This window comes from Lissotriton vulgaris, chromosome 5, assembly GCF_964263255.1.
Source record: "Lissotriton vulgaris chromosome 5, aLisVul1.2, whole genome shotgun sequence".
NCBI lineage: Eukaryota > Metazoa > Chordata > Amphibia > Caudata > Salamandridae > Lissotriton > Lissotriton vulgaris.
In genome coordinates this window covers 93,002,734-93,018,607 of record NC_141693.1, presented here as the reverse complement: position 1 = coordinate 93,018,607, position 15,874 = coordinate 93,002,734, and the positions used below count along the sequence as shown (strand labels likewise).

Here is a 15,874-nt window from a genome sequence, read left to right as displayed (position 1 = left end):
TCAATCTATCAGTTCTATTAAAAGCATAAAACCAAATTGGACCAAAGATGGGTTTTAGACATTTCTGTGCGAGTCGATCACATTGTACAGGATTCATGTGTTTTTTTTTCTCAATTGCGTTATTTATGGAATGTGTGGAGGCAGTGACTTCATTTGCGCGAGCACGAGTCGGATGAGGAAACTGCTATCAAACGGTGACAACATTGCACCTCTGTGGTCACACCTCAGACAAGATAGCATTCGCTAATTTTAGGGCAAACCTGCTATTTCGTACTGGGGGTGAAATCTGGTTTCCTGCCCCTTCTCCGGCATCCCATAGCGCGCTCCTCGTCAGTAGGCTGTGGTCCATCTGCAAAAGCGTCATCCAGCCGCCACCCTGGCTCACCGAGGACATTGGAAGGGGGGACAGATATTAGAAAGTTAATGACAACATACGAAATGTGAGGCTCTGCTCGCAGCGCCGCTGGCGTAGAGAGGGAGGTGGTTTCCATCCATGCAACCAGGCAGCAGTCAGCAGGGCGCCTCCACCCCCCGCCCCACCCCTTGGTCAGATAGGCGCTCTCAAATGCAATTTACTAGCCACCGACAGCAGCCCTGCAACTCGGCATCGATCCCTAATGACACAATATTTAATTGAATCATGCCTCCCTCTGCTGTGAGGGCTCCGGCATGCCATTCCGCCTGAGGGGGGATGCGCGCGCCAGTCCCTGCTCCGGCTGCTGGGGGGTGTGCATGCTGCCAGGGAGCCTCGAGCCGGTGCACCGCCGCCCATGCTCAGTGAAATGAATGCTCGTAGTAGCTGCTAGCAGGTTCTTTGCAGGATGCTATGGCCGGTTAGCTATGCATACTGATGAGGCGTTTTTGTTCCAGCTCTGTCTCGGAAGACTTGGGCTGCAGACGTGGACAGTTCAGCAGAAAACATTATGGATCGGTGGAGCTGGTGAGTATGCTTTCAATCTCCCATTGTATGGTAGTGATGTGAATGTAAACACACAGGCGCAGCAGCAGCCCGGCTCCATCCTCGCTGCGCCTTGCTGGTGTGCACGAGCCGCTCCCGGGCTCGGGGTGCGGCGAGTGCGCATAGCATCCATAAGAGCGGATTTAAATGTCATTAGCACGAAGGGCAATGTACACACTCTCTTGTGGGGCGAATGCAGGCGTGTTTTCTTAGCTACAAAGCTTCAGACACAGTCAACAGATTTTTTTTTCAGCCTGCCGGCTTCCAAGGGTGTCCTGTCGAATTAGCAGAAGATGCGATAAAAACATCAAATCACATGTATTTTAATAAAATTCAAGCGCATGTTTGAGTTGTAGAATTGCACACTGTTTTGTTTTTGTAGCTCACACACTGTGCTAAGCTGATGCTGTGCAGAATAGAAACTGACTAGCAAAAAATGAACAGACTAGAAAAAAAAATGCTCTGCAGTTGAGGAATGGATCGAATTGCAATGTTGACATTTCCTTGCAGACAGTGTTTCCTCGTTTGCCGTTTTGTGTTGCGAGCAGGGTGTCTCCCCGTGTGGGCTGCGTGCATAAGGTAAATATGTGTGCGGCTTCCCACACAGTGTGCGCCCGGGGCGCGGCGGAGTACCGCAGCACCGCGGGGCGCCGCTGACCGGAGCCCCCGGCCATGGTACTGTTTAACAACTGAGCAATCCCCGCCAAAGACATGTTTGCGCGCCGCTCGCCGGGGTGAGGATGTGCGGGGGTGGAATCACAGCGCAGATGTTTGAGTGGGCGTGAGCTTAGAATAGCGCAGCACTTCCACGCTCCTGGCTTTGGCTTGCAGCGCTAACCCCAGAGTTCGCCGTAGGCTTGGGGTTTTTCTTGCATTGATTGCTGCTTGTTTAGGAACAAGTCTATGAGAACAGTGATGGGTGCTTTGTCTGCATGAGTGTGTTATTTGTAGAGCGCGAACCTAGCCAAAAGGCGTCGAGGCGCTGTTCAAGGCTCCAAGGCAAGGGTCTGCCAATGCGTAATTGGAGAGGCAGCTGGCTTCTGGGAGGCAAGAGGACTGTTCCTGCCTCGTGATGCGGTTGAGGCAAGGTTGGGTCAGTCCTGGTGGATGGAGATTTTATTCTAGATTCCAGAAGGAAAGGGCCTATCGCCTTGTTCCTTCTTGTTTACACCTCATTGACTCAAGCCTGGCGGTGTCCTGGCACTGCAGCTCAGACTCAACACGAAAGTAATTGACACAGTGGTATTGTTAACAAACTGTTTATTGTGTGTTAAATCAAACTTAACCCTAACAATATGAGCCTCTCTGGTGGCCATTCTCATACTCACACGCGTGAAGCATGCATGCTGGGGCAGATGGGGACAGTGATAAAAAGTTTCCTTCGTGTTGTCCCGCTTGATGGGACCCAATAATCCAGGGGAAACCAAATTGTTTGTCTAGTTGTGATTCCAGCCCCCCAACAAGTGGTAGCTTATTGGTGATGCAGATGGCCTGCTTACTCTGGCCAGCCTTATCCAAATGCCAACCCAAGTTTGCATCACCCAAGTTTGCATCACTCTGGTGATGCCAACTTGGGTTGGCGTTTGAGCAGGCCAGCCTTAGCCAAATGCCAACCCAAGTTTGCATCACTTAAGTTTTCATCACTCTGGTGATGCCAACTTGGGTTGGCGTTTGAGCAGGCCAGCCTTAGCCAAATGCCAACCCAAGTTTGCATCACCTAAGTTTGCATCACTCTGGTGATGCCAACTTGGGTTGGCGTTTGAGCCGGCCAGCCTTAGCCAAATGCCAACCCAAGTTTGCATCACCTAAGTTTGCATCACTCTGGTGATGCCAACTTGGGTTGGCGTTTGAGCAGGCCAGCCTTAGCCAAATGCCAACCCAAGTTTGCATCACCTAAGTTTGCATCACTCTGGTGATGCCAACTTGGGTTGGTGTTTGAGCAGGCCAGCCTTAGCCAAATGCCAACCCAAGTTTGCATCACCTAAGTGAGCATCACTCTGGTGATGCCAACTTGGGTTGGCGTTTGTTTAAGCTGTTGCATGAGGCCTTCATTGACATTTGAAGAGGCCGAAACATTATGTTCACAATTACCTGCATAAATCCTGGTGATATCTGGAAGACAGTGCTGGAGGTTCATAAGGCACAGCCACCAGTTTATTCATTTGCATTTTAATAGACACCTGCCTATGAGAGCCCAAAAATTCCCTTATCCCCACCCAGTGCAGGAAGACCTTCGACAATGGAAGGAACTTGCAATTAAGGCCCACTCTAAAATGTTCAAGACCGTTCTCTTCTTCCACATAGGTCCACCACTCCCAATGATATATAGCAGCCAAAGGTTTGACCAATATTTTGTTGATCCTAAATTTGGATGTCTGGTTGGGAAATGTGTATAATTTATTGACCCTAGTGCCCAGGCGTTTGTAAGTTATGCTGCAATGGTCCACCCATGTCAGGGATTGCATCTGGTAGCCAATGGCAGCCAATGTTCCTTATTTTGAGTTCTGGGAGCAGTTTATGGTTGGAATGTCATTACCCTGCCCAATTCTGTTCCTATTTTCTTTCTCATCACCTTAAAGTGGCCCTCGCACAAAATGAAGGAGTGTCTTAATCTTTTCCCACTTGATTTCCCTGACCACTTTATTCAATATTTGGTAACAACATGCTAGCAAGTTTACTCTAAAGCAAGATGTTTTGATAATTATTTTTTAAGTGGCAAAAAGCCATTCTACTGGAGTGCCTCTTTACCCCCCCCCCCCACTTATGCCAATACTAGAACCTCCAATGTTTCCTGTCACGTTTCATCATGTTGTGATTGGTTACATGCACTTAGATGGATGGCACCGCTTTCTACGCCACTCCAACTCAGACCCAGAAATCCCAGCATGTTTATGTGTCTCTCTTGTGAAGCTCAAGCCATCTTACATTACACTGAACCTAGGCCCACATCCGTGGCCCTAGTGCACCAAATCCCTCACACAAGTTCCACAATCTAAATAAGACATTACTAATCAACTGCAGACCTGCCTTGGATTTCTTCTAACCAATCTCTCTGAGTGAGGATGTTATAGCTCTTCAGAAATAACTTTGAACAAAAGATGCATCTTCTACAAGGTATGTACCAGGAGACCACCTGACCCCTGAAAAACGTTATAGGTCTTTGACGTTACTTTTAATTTTGGGATGCATTATTTGCTTATACGTTTATAAAACCATGACTACACGCACGCTCATTAAAAAGCATTGCAGATGGTCTGTGCGTGCAACCTCATATTCACTGTAACCGTTTTTCAATTGACCGGATGGTCCTGAAATCCGGAACCTGTTGAAACCCTTTGACCACATTGAGGTGCCGCGGCCTCTGTCAATGTCCCCTGTTGTCATGGTACAAGCTGTTGCTCGAGTGAAAATGCTCTTGAACTGGATCCAGGAGCAGGGCTGTGTGACAATGCTGGGGCCAACCCAAGCGGCTTAATTGGAAAGACAACCATGCTATTGATGTTTGGCAGACATAAGTAAATTAAATGTCATAGGGATTTCAATCCCAACTCGACAGTCCAGATGTGTCCTATGACAACCGGGGTGGCAAATTCACCTCCCAATGAAAGATGTCCTGCCTGTAGACATTCCCAGGGGCTTAGTTAAACAGAGCATGATTGGCACGTCGATTAAAGCACACAGCCCAACTGAATTTAATTACTTTCCTGAGTTTCCATATAAAAATGTAACGACTGGGAGAGAAATCATTGTTTTTCACCACATCATTCCCAGATATCACTTATCAATGCAAAGGGGGCAAGTGGCTGGTAAAGTCATTTCTCTCATTAGGCATCCTACTGGGGATCTCGCCTAGCTCCTCTTCTTGTACCAGTCTTGGCTGGCTCTCTGACTTCTGACAATTACTATTGGCCAAAGTTCTGGTTTACGGCAACTCTACGAAAATGACTTGTGTAAAGGGTGTAGAGGTCTTTATACCATGAACACTGAAAAACAGTGCAACAGAAATGCCTTATGGTACTATTATCTCACAAGTCTGACAAGTGTATTACAAACAACCTTCCCTCTGGCCAGAGATTATTAGTAGACCAAATCCTACCGCAATTTCAGTACAATACAGCAAATGTTTCAGAGGTGTGAACAAGGTAACGTGCCTTGTGCATCACGGTAGATCAGGTGTGGTGAGGTGTGGTCGAAGGCGGTCCTCAAGGGTCAGAGCCATGACCCAATATCAGTAAATCCATAGAAGGCAGGTTTGCACACATTTACTCCAAATAAAGAGCGTTTACATTGCCAGTGGATATTCCGATAGGCTTGCAAGGAGCCAGACCTATATTGCACCACTGCCTCTCCAGATTATCCTCTTGCAATAGATAGCCCACTCAATATGATAAGATTAGAGTTGAAGTTTCTATTTATGTAAAGCAGTACTGGGTCAATGGCAGATGTTCAGGATACCTACACATTGATATACTTTAATCTAAATTAAACTAATTTGCATAGTCAGGATGTATCCTGAAGATCAGGCATGGCTTTCGTCCTCCTCCTGCTACATTGGACCAGTGATTGGGGTATGAGCTTGATGCAATGGATATTTAAGAGATGACCAGTTTTCCAGCTCTAGTTCGCTCACACATATCAAACCCAGGCGATGAGTTTTTTTTTTTACAGAGTATTATATAGGGCAAACTTGACCCGAATCATCAGGTATCAGAGCGCTTTAAATAGCACCAGTTGCATTACATGAGGACACATTCATTTTTGTTAGGCACGGGGAGATTAAGTGATTTGCCCAGAATCACAGGATGTTCAGCGTCATTGTCGAGTCTCGAACCCGGTTCCCCAGATTCGCGGTTGACCGCCCTAGCCGTTAGGCCAACTCCTCTCCCCAATCACCATCATTCATCTTCAGATGCTCCAGTCAGTGGTGGACATTGAAGGGATGCTGGGCTTCATCCCAGTTGCAGGCAGGACAACGTCCAGTGTCCTAGAGTCTCCACTACAGTTAACGCTGGCAGTGCCCTCATCGTTGCTCTCAGCAGAGGATCCCAAGGGTTTCTTCAGCCTGTTTCTAATGTATTGGTTATTATTCTTCACAACAGGATGATTTATGTTAATTAACAACTCACATTGAGGCATGTTGTCGCAATGTTCAATAATGCAGAAGCCCCTGCTTCAGGTTTTAGTGCTCTCAGTGTGTCTTATGTAAACACTATATATGCCCTTAATAATACTCACAAACACCCAAAGAGTTTCCAAGTTGATAGGACGCTACTCAATCAAGAACGCCAGGCCACCCTCACTCAACTTGCAAGCTGTGTACATTACTGTGACAATGATACAAAGCTTCGGTCCTCTGATTCGCTTGATGGCCCTTGTCTTTTATTGATTTGTAAGATATGTGCGTAAAATGTGGCTTTTCTACATGGTCATCCATATTTGTAGGTTTTCCTGGACTCCATTTTTGTTGGTATTAGGACTCTCTATTAGGACACTGCTAATCACTGCCACAGCTCATGTGCTATCCCACTAAAATGTTAGTGGTAAAACTGTTATCACCCAAGTTGTCTTTGTAACTGTTCTATGAGACTATTCCACATGGGGTAGAAAAAGCACCTATCTCGTGGAAGTTAAATATCATATGTGGGATGCAGTGTGTGTGTACACCATTCTAATACATCACAAAAATGTATATCTGCCATGACCAACACTGCTCTGGCTGTGCAGCAGTTTCAATGCACTGCAGCGCCACATGGCAGGGAAAAATGCCTTTGCTGTGCACGAAAATCCTATTTTTACATAGTCATAAGTCACATCTAAAGTTGACCTTGTAGGCTAAAAGGGTAAAAATCGGGCACTACAAATAAGGGAAGTGTGCTTTCACAGTGCAACAAAACCTAAAAGCTCTTCCTTTCTGTAGGCATTGCTATACTACTCCATGAACAGGCCGATGCAGAATGAACATCCTATTCCTGTATCTGCCTTGGAAAATCTAGGAAAAATGTTTAAAAGTCATTATTTCTTAATTTTTAAAATGTGCTTTAATATTGAAATCAGATGTTTGATAGCTCAAGTGGAAAAGTAATTACATAAACAGGTACTTTGTGCTGCCTGAGTAAGACCTCGCATAAAATCAGTTTTGCTACTCAGCCTCTCTAGAGATGGAATATACATTCTTGGCTTGGAGAGTTAATGTCCCTGGCTCAGAGCAATAGCCTGCACCTGAGCCCCAAAAGAGCAGATGGGTGTTAACTGCTGACCCCTTATCAGGGAAATGAATATTTTAAAGTGGGCAGGGACGTTTGGTAAGACAATGGGCAGTCTTAGCACCACCTTTTTTGATTTCGAGATGTCAGTGAGGACTTCTATTCATTTCCACGACCCTTATAAGCACCTGGTTCCAGTCAAAATAAGACAACAATTAGTTTGGACATTGTCTGTTAGGATACGTGTTCATCTAAATAGGAAAGTCAAGCCTACCAGGTGGTAGCTGGGTATTACCAGGAACTGGTAGGTAATATTAGAGTAAGGCCAAGAGAAAGTGCAAATGGTAAGAAAATGGAATGGGCAGGGAGGTAAATCATCTGCAATCACTGTCTAGTGCACCTCGTTCACCACTGCCTTAGAACATTCTTGGACCTCTAGAGGCTTCACCTACAGAAGGCCCCGCTGAAAAAAGACTCCGGACTCCCGCTGTAAGTAAAGGACTCACACAAGGACTCAAGGTCTTCTGAATCCAGCTGGCAGTCAGCGACTTGATCTGCTCTCCAAAGGTGGAGGTGGTTGACCTCCTATTTGCCTGCCTTCGATAAACAAAAAAGCAGAAGGGCTCTTGATTCCTACCTTCCTTAACTTTCCTCTTCTGACCTTGGAAAGGATCAATTAGCTCTTTGACAAAACCAAATCTGGTTCCCCTCTGGATCCCTGTCCACTTAGGATCCTTAAGACTTGTAGGGAGGTGGTTATTCCTACTATGTTAGAGGTGATGAATCTAGCAATCACGGAAGGAATCTTCCCTCATTCCTGGAAAATGGCAGTAGTTAAACCGCTCTTGAAAAAGCCTACAGCCAGGCTGGTTCTTAATCTTCCTAGACTCTCCTCAGCCTCCCTGGCCAGGAAAAACCTGCATTGGCTGCCCATCCAGTCTAGGATCTCATTTAAGATCCTTCGTCTTGCCCATGGGGCCCTGTATGGCTCAGGTTCAGAGGACATTAGGTCTCTCTTACACCTTTATTCCCCCTGTAGAGCTCTCCGGTCTTCCAATAAAAACCTTCTTTTGGTTCCTAGGTTTTCTAAAGCAAGGTGGGGGGGGGAGAGCCTTTTCCTCCCTGGTCCCTAGGCTGTGGAACACTCCTCCCCCCGAATTTGCAGGACAATCCTCCATTTTGCTTTTTTGTAAAGCATTAAAAACGTGGCTTTTCGTAGAGGCTTATCCGTAGTCCTGCACTAAGAAAACTCCAAGTTGTACGTTCTTTTAGGCACCTTGATCCCTTTGGGCTCAGTCGCGCGTTACAAGTCCTCATTCATTCATTCATTCATCCGAGAGGACTGTGGGAGACCTCCCCGGACAAAGGCTGTGGTGACCAGCACTCTGTCCTGCAGAGCTAGAGGCTTCAGAATTGACCAGGTGTGGAGGGTTCTTTAGTTTTGTTCAGTTTTACAGTGCCTGGTTTTTCCTGGAATGGGGCATAGAGAAATGAAAGACATCAGATTGGCCACTCTAAATCGGGCAGGCAGTCTGATGTCCTCACTCGAATAAGCTTTCTGATGGTAGTGCAAGGTGGGGCACCGCTGTGAGAAAGAAGTCAGGCAGCCATACACCAAACTTTTTTGTTTTTCAAATACCATCTTTCTTTAAAAGCAGACACTGGAGAGGCTCGTAGATGCATATTAAATGTCTGGGAACCAACTGACCTAAATGTGTATAAAAAACAATGGGCAACGCTAGCATTCATGGTAGCGAGGCGTTACATCGCTCAACTATGGGGGGCTAGCCAATCGCCTCAGATTGGGAGATGGATGGAGGATCTGGACTGGTACATGTTCAGAGAGAAGTCGGTCTACATTGCCAGGGGATGCCCGGGGAAATGGAATAGGGAGGGGGAATCTTGGAACCGTTACAGGGGGGAATATCTGTACCCCACCGGACCGTTCGAGAGATGCTGATGCGCTTGAGCCCCTTGATCTGCCTAATACAATAACTGTGTATCATTTTGAAATGTGTAAAATGTTATTGAGAAATGATGGAGACACCTGCTTGTAACCACTTGATGTGTTTTGGTCGAATTGTTTAATAAAAAAGAAATATAAAAAAAGCAGACACTGGTGGTAAATATGTGCAGTCCAATTACCATGCATTTACAACAAGTGAGATTCAGGTAGTGAGAGACTCATTCACAATAAAAATCCAAAATCCAGGTGATCAAAAAGCAAAAAATGCTGGTGTACTAAAGGGCTGAACAAGTGTTTAAAGTTTCATTCCAGCCCTTGTCCCTGCAAAGGAAAGTAGGGATTCTGTAGAAGCGATTGTATGGCTGGAGATCTGCAGTCAGTCACAAGCTGATTCCCACTCTATTGATATGAATGAGGCAGCGATTTCATACATTTTGGCAACCTGTCCCTTTGCGGTATGAATCGCTGGAAATCCCTCACTAGGGCAAAATTTAGACCCCTGCATACCCTGCAATGCCGGAGGCCCTCAACCCTTCAGGGGGCCCTCAATCCTCCATTCAGCTCAAGGCCAATGAACATCTGTGAGATATGAGACTCAGGGACCCCTCTTTACATTCTGCAGGGGGGCATCGTTTTAGGTTCCGCCCCTGATTACTCGTTGCAGTACAACCCAAAACCCGTGCAGCGACCCGCTTCTTCTGTCCATCACGGTGTTCTCAATGATAATGAGAAGGATGTTTCTGCAGTGGCACAATACGCCGGCTCCTGTCTCCCGGTTGTCTGGCATTTGTAGGAACCATCCTGTTCCAGACGCTATCTCACATCACGGATATTAGATTTGCTTCATTAAGGCGAAAACCAATGTGGAGCAGCCTGACGTCCAAGGGAGCATTTCTAATTTGTGAGCTAGTTACTGGCATCCACGAAAGGCCATTTATAAGGGAAAATAAATCTTATCTTTCAAGGGGTGGCAGGTATGGATTCTTAATCAATGTTGCAAAAGACTGGTGGATTACACAAACAGTGCTTTCCCGTCTGTTCAGGTGTCATCCTTTTAGCCAATGCCCCCAAATTATACTTAGAATGTATTTAATTGAAATGTAAACTCTGGTGGGAGTCAATGGCTACATTTATGATAGCGAATTCTGTTGTTTATGGAAATTGCTGAACCTAGTGTAGAAAACTGCAACCTGGATATGGATTTTCGAGTTCAACATGGGAAGGGGCACCAATTAAGTACATTCCCTAAGATCTGTTCATTTTTTTTCTAAATTATTTACAGAGTAGAATTTGATTACACACTGTGTGGTAGGACAGTGAAAGGATTCACTGCGACATTAACACGTTATTGCATACTGCCGTGTCTGGTCATTGCTGGAAACCCCTTTTAGACCTATCTACATACAGATTTTAAAAACGGTGATTTAAAAAATACATATTATTTCCAAACAAGTTTCTATCACAGTTGAGCAAAAAAAATACATATTATTTCCAAACAACTTTCTATCACAGTTGAGCAACAAAAAAAAACATTTAGGGAGGTATTCCAAGTTTGGTGGATTTATCCACCCCTGCCTCTTCACAGTAACTCTGAGGATGGGCATCGAGATACTGAATTTTGAGGAATAATGGGTGAATTTGTGTTTTCACTCCATTTCCCACACTTTGTTCCCCAATGTTTCACCCAAAATCTTCTTATGAAACATCCCATGTCATAATTCCTGTGTAACCAGTAAGACCTTTACCAACCTCATAGGTATTACTAGAGACACACGGAAGAGGCCTGGAGTAGACAACCTCGGGAGGGTGCTTTAGTAGCAGGTAAAGAGGATCTCAGGACTTCGACCCGCCCACCAATCAGATAATAATAATAAAATGCCTTGTAGAGCACCTGGTTACTCCATTCAGTGTGTCCCAATGCTAAGTATTCTGCTCTGGCTATGGAGGCCTGGCTACGCCACCTATTTGTACAGCTAGATATTGTAGTCCTTTTCTGTGAAGAGTTTTATGGCAGAAATACATGGCTTTAAAAGCTGCCTTTTTGCAAACAGGAATCCAATGAAGTTTGGTGAGAACAGGGTCCATGGATGAGCACCTAGAGAGATTTAGCAACAGACACGCTGCTGCATTCTGCACCCTCTGAAGTTTTCCCACTCTACTCTGAGGAATTCCAAAGTAGGGAACATTACAATAGTCCAGCCTGGCTATTACCGGTGCCTGGACTATTGATTGCTTAGCTTCTTCCATAAGGAGACTAGAGTATCCTGTTCATGTTATAATCCTGCTGTCACCCCCCTCCCTGCTCAGCCAGTGTGAATGTGCTGTGTGCTGCATTGAATGTTGGGGTGATGGTGTTTATTGGAATTGTGGGTGGCTGTGAGGTGAAGTGTGACAGGTGGAGAATGGGCTGAGCAGCAGATAGGCTGCTCCTGGTGGGGCTGCTTCACTACCACTCCTCTACATGGAACCTATTTCAATAAATCTCAGCTCTTTGAACTGTCTCTTTAGGAGCTGTCATCTCTCTTTTTCTTAGCTGTCTCTCTCGCCCATCCATTTCCATAATTTCTTTCCAACCCCTGTGTCATCCTCTCTACTGTCTCTTTATCATTGTTGGTAAAGCCTGTGTCTTTCCCTCACCTGGCTGACCTGTCTCAATTTCCCTTATCGGTGCTGATGTCTACCACTATCACATTGGTCTCCTCTTTGCCTCTCAGGTGTCCTGTGCACATACAAATGCACACATCTGTCTTCGTTTGTCACTGACCTGTCACTCTGTATTGCCCTCATCCTGTCTGCTTCTCCTTTCCCTGTCATCTTCCTCTATTCTCTCTCTCACTCTCTTCTTTTTCTCATCTTTCTGCTATGCTGATTTTCCTCTCCCCAAACATGCTCAGACAGCCAAAGACACAGAGACGCCTTTTTAACTGGGCTCTGTCCATCAGGAAAATAAATAATGATATTGCACGATTGTTGCTTTCTGCTGTGAGATTGTTTTACATGCCTGTTCCACACATAAAGCCATGTATTCTTATAAACAGTCTACCTAATTGCTGGATTCTTGAAGTAAACAAGGCTCCCGAGAGCCTCTTTTTTCTCTGTCTGAGATCTCATTCAGGGTGTCGCAAAGGCAGTGCCACGGGTAGCAGGGGGAAGTCAGGGGTCGCGCTTGGCCTCTAAATGACATTGAATAGTGGCAGTAGTCACAGGCTCAGCATCCATATGTACAGCAGGCATTTCCCAGCCCTAGGCAAAAGGTTGGACAGAAAGATGCAGCACTCCCTGGAAGAGTAGGGGGCGGGGCCAGCCTTGAGCATGGGCGAGCTGCGCTCATGCCCAGGGCGCATACCTTTAGCAAACCACAGGGTCTGCCTGCAGCAGTCTGCTGATATGGCTCCAAAGAAGAGTGCATTTAAACACTGTTTCTGAGGCTGCTGGTGCCCGTGTTTGTATTTTGACTGCTGTTCTTCTCATGGCACTCCAATTTGTTGCCACCCTCACCTTCCCCCAACCCTCACACTTCTTTCAACACACAGTTAAAGAGGACGTGTGGGAGAATGTGCCAAATTAGGTTTCACTCAGAGCTCAGCTCCTAAGGGGTGGGTGGGTGGGGGGGGGGTGGGGGGGGGGGTTCGGGGAGGGGTTGCAAACGTAAATACCACATCAGAACATATAGGTTTTTTTTAACAAAGCAGGAAACCGTTTTAAACCAACAGCCTTTCTTTTCATATTTCCCGGCCATATATTCAGTTAAATTGCTGGTTGACTGGCGTTAAAGCTTAATCAGAGAAGAGACTCTCGCGATCAATAAACCCGATCAATTGATCCTCAGACAGAGTGGTTGGCAGCAGTCTCTCTTTATCTCTCCCCCGAGAGCTCCTCCCAAGCACCTGGTGCTTTGCCTGGCTTGAACCAGGCCCCTGCTGCCCAGCCAGGCCTGGGGCACGCTGGTTGCCCAGCAGGAGTTTATGTGCGCAGAGAACTGCAGCGCGCTGGCGCTAGCCACCTACGGGCGCCTGTCCTGGCGCCCTCCACGCAAATCACAAGTAGGGAGGCAGCAATGTGCAGGGGAAGCGCTGTGTGGCGGGTCAACACTTTACAGTGGCTTCAGAGAGGCTGAGAGAAGGGTCTGCAACTTATAAATACAATGTAAATAGCCTTCTTGTCTCGTTCATCAATTTATTCACAACAGCAACGGCGGCTTCTCCGCAATGGTAGAGGAGCGTCACCCCACTGGCTCAGAGCCAGCAACTGAAAAATAAAATGATATTTTATTATCAATCTATTTCTCAGCTGCTGGCTGAGCCAAACGTGTGCAAGGAGGGTTCATGGGATGGGAGAAGAGTGTAGTGCCCTTATAAGTACGCATGTCAGTTTGACCGGCCGTCTTAGGACGGCCAAACAGACATGCGCAGTTAGGTTTCTCCAACCCAGCTGTAATCCATAGCCGAATGGAGAAATGGCTCCCTGTGGCTGAGTGAGCGTTAAACCACCCAGCTCAGGCCAATCCCTGTGCAGCTCTCATGTAGCATGAGAGCAGTGCGGGGATTGGATGAGGGGTCTCTGATGGTGTCCCAAGGACTGCTGGAAGCAAGAAGCTGAGGAGCACCAATTTATCATTAATCCCCTCCTCCAGTGCTGCCTTGCCGCCCCATCACTTTTTATTGACAGAGCTGCTACTGCGCATCAGAGAGACTTACTCGGGTTCAGGGAACGCTTCGGTTCATCTGGCTAAGACGTGGTGGGGACAGGACACCATGTAGTACTTCCAGTGATCAAACAACTTTCATGTCTGCAATAATGTTACATGTTTACAAAGCAAACCCCTCATTTTGTTAATTGGGGTGGGTAGGAGTTTGCAGAGCCCCTCAAGTTGGTTCATGGCTTACAGAGCCCAGTTTCTAATGTTTGCTTTGTTGTAGGCAAGCAATCAATTAACGGGGAAATCAAAACTACAAGCCCCAGAATGCAAAGGGCAGCACATGAACAAGAATGGATAATACATGTGTGTAACATGAGACAACTGACCCTCTCTGACCTTTAGAGGCTGGGTTTAGTTTACTTCCTCCGTCCCAAGGCACTTAAAGAATGAGCACAGTATCCTTTTATACAGAATTCAAATATAAAGGACCACCCTGCGTATTAGTGTCTTGGAATGCGCATAAATCACCACAAAACCACATAGAAGTGTAAAGAAGACCCTTTAATATAGGACTATGTTGGGGGGCGTGGCCAACAGCATGGCCGGCTAAGACGTGTCTTGCCGGAGCTCCGGCCGGACTGCACAATAATCCGTCTCTAAACACCACCCCGGAGAAAGCACCTTACACTAGGCAGTGGGCGAACATAATCAGCAGCTGATGCTTGTTTTGTGGCACTGATACCAGCTTGCAACTCTCCGAAATCTGCAAAAGCAACACTGGCCCGGGAGCGCTCGTGGTGGACAAGATGGCGACGAGGGGCTGAGCAGCTGTAGTGGCGGAGCGAACCTGACCTGTGAGGCTGCCTGATCGCTGTGGCGGAGCCGGAATCGTGGCGCGACTGAGACCGAGCCCGGGATTCATTCAGGTACGGAGAGAGGCGTTCGCAACATAGCTGAAGCTCCAGACCGACGACCGGCCGCCTTTACCAAGATGGCGGCCGTTTGAGTGAGGATCCGGAGCACAGACGCGGAGACCGAGGGCGGAGCGGAACGGGTCTCACCCGTGAGGCACAGCGATTGGTGGAGGCGATATCCGGGAGCGGAGAGCGGGAGGATCCCTTCCCCCCCCTTCCAACGACGAAAGACGCGGGCGACTGAATGGGCGGAGCTGGTCCGCTCCCGCAGGCGAAATCGGACACCTACAACGGAGGTGAGCCCAGGGGGAGACACATCGGAGGAAGGGGCAGCTTGGGGAGAGGCCTTGATCCAGCGGCCTACCGGGCCGGTGAATACCCCCGATCTCCCATTAGTGACACCTGCATCGTCGGAGGCGCCCTCTCCCTCCCCCTCCTACACCCATTCCCGCCTGAAACACTGCCGCTCGGCAGGGAGGACACACGGGGCACGGGGGCAGGCGGCAGAATACGGAAGGCACCAGCAGCGGAGCAGACCCCGCCAGGGACGACACTGGCAAGGAATCTGGGCCACACAGGAAGGGAGAGCAGAACGATCACGAGAGTGGCAGGGGGTGAGACTCCGAACATTGCCCCCCTCATTACGTGACAATGCACACAGCCGAACGGGGAAGAAGGCCCTGAAGCAGCGGTGGGGATAATAGGACCTGGAAGAGGAGACAGTGCCCCCCCAACCCCCCTGCACCAGGGGTCATTGTGAGGGGACAAGCGCTACACGGGAGAGGGTCGGACCATATTCACGACCCGGGCGGAAGGAGAGGAGATGAGATAGCCACCTCAGCCAACCCTGACCCCAAGGGCCACACGGAGGTAGACCACATGCAAACGCACAACACGCCCCTGTTAGCAGAGACCCGCCTGGGATAGCTCCAAGGAACAGGCTTCGGAGAGACTGAAGACTGGGCACAGGGAAGAAAGGCACCTGGATACAACAAGGGGGGTGGCAGGGTCGCCCCACCCGGAGCCCCGAGGTGGGTGAAGAACCAGACAAGCCCAATAATGCCGCAACCCACCCACCCCTGAAGATACTGCCACACAACCGCTGAGGGTGGTGTGGCGGCGGCCCCGAGGGCGAAGGCACCAGGACTACAGCCCTCCATAATCAACGAGCTTCAAATGCAACAGGTGGCACCC

General features: G+C 47.8%; 1 protein-coding gene across 2 annotated transcripts in view; it reads left to right on the top strand.

Moving 5' to 3' along the window:
* GARNL3 (GTPase activating Rap/RanGAP domain like 3) overlaps positions 1–15,874 on the top strand; it is a 1,096,377-nt gene that overhangs the window by 625,692 nt on the left and 454,811 nt on the right. For both annotated transcript variants that reach the window (XM_086920961.1, XM_086920960.1), the window contains one exon: positions 871–940. In XM_086920961.1, coding sequence (XP_086777087.1) covers positions 871–940 — 70 coding nt within the window. The remainder of the gene's footprint in view (positions 1–870; positions 941–15,874) is intronic.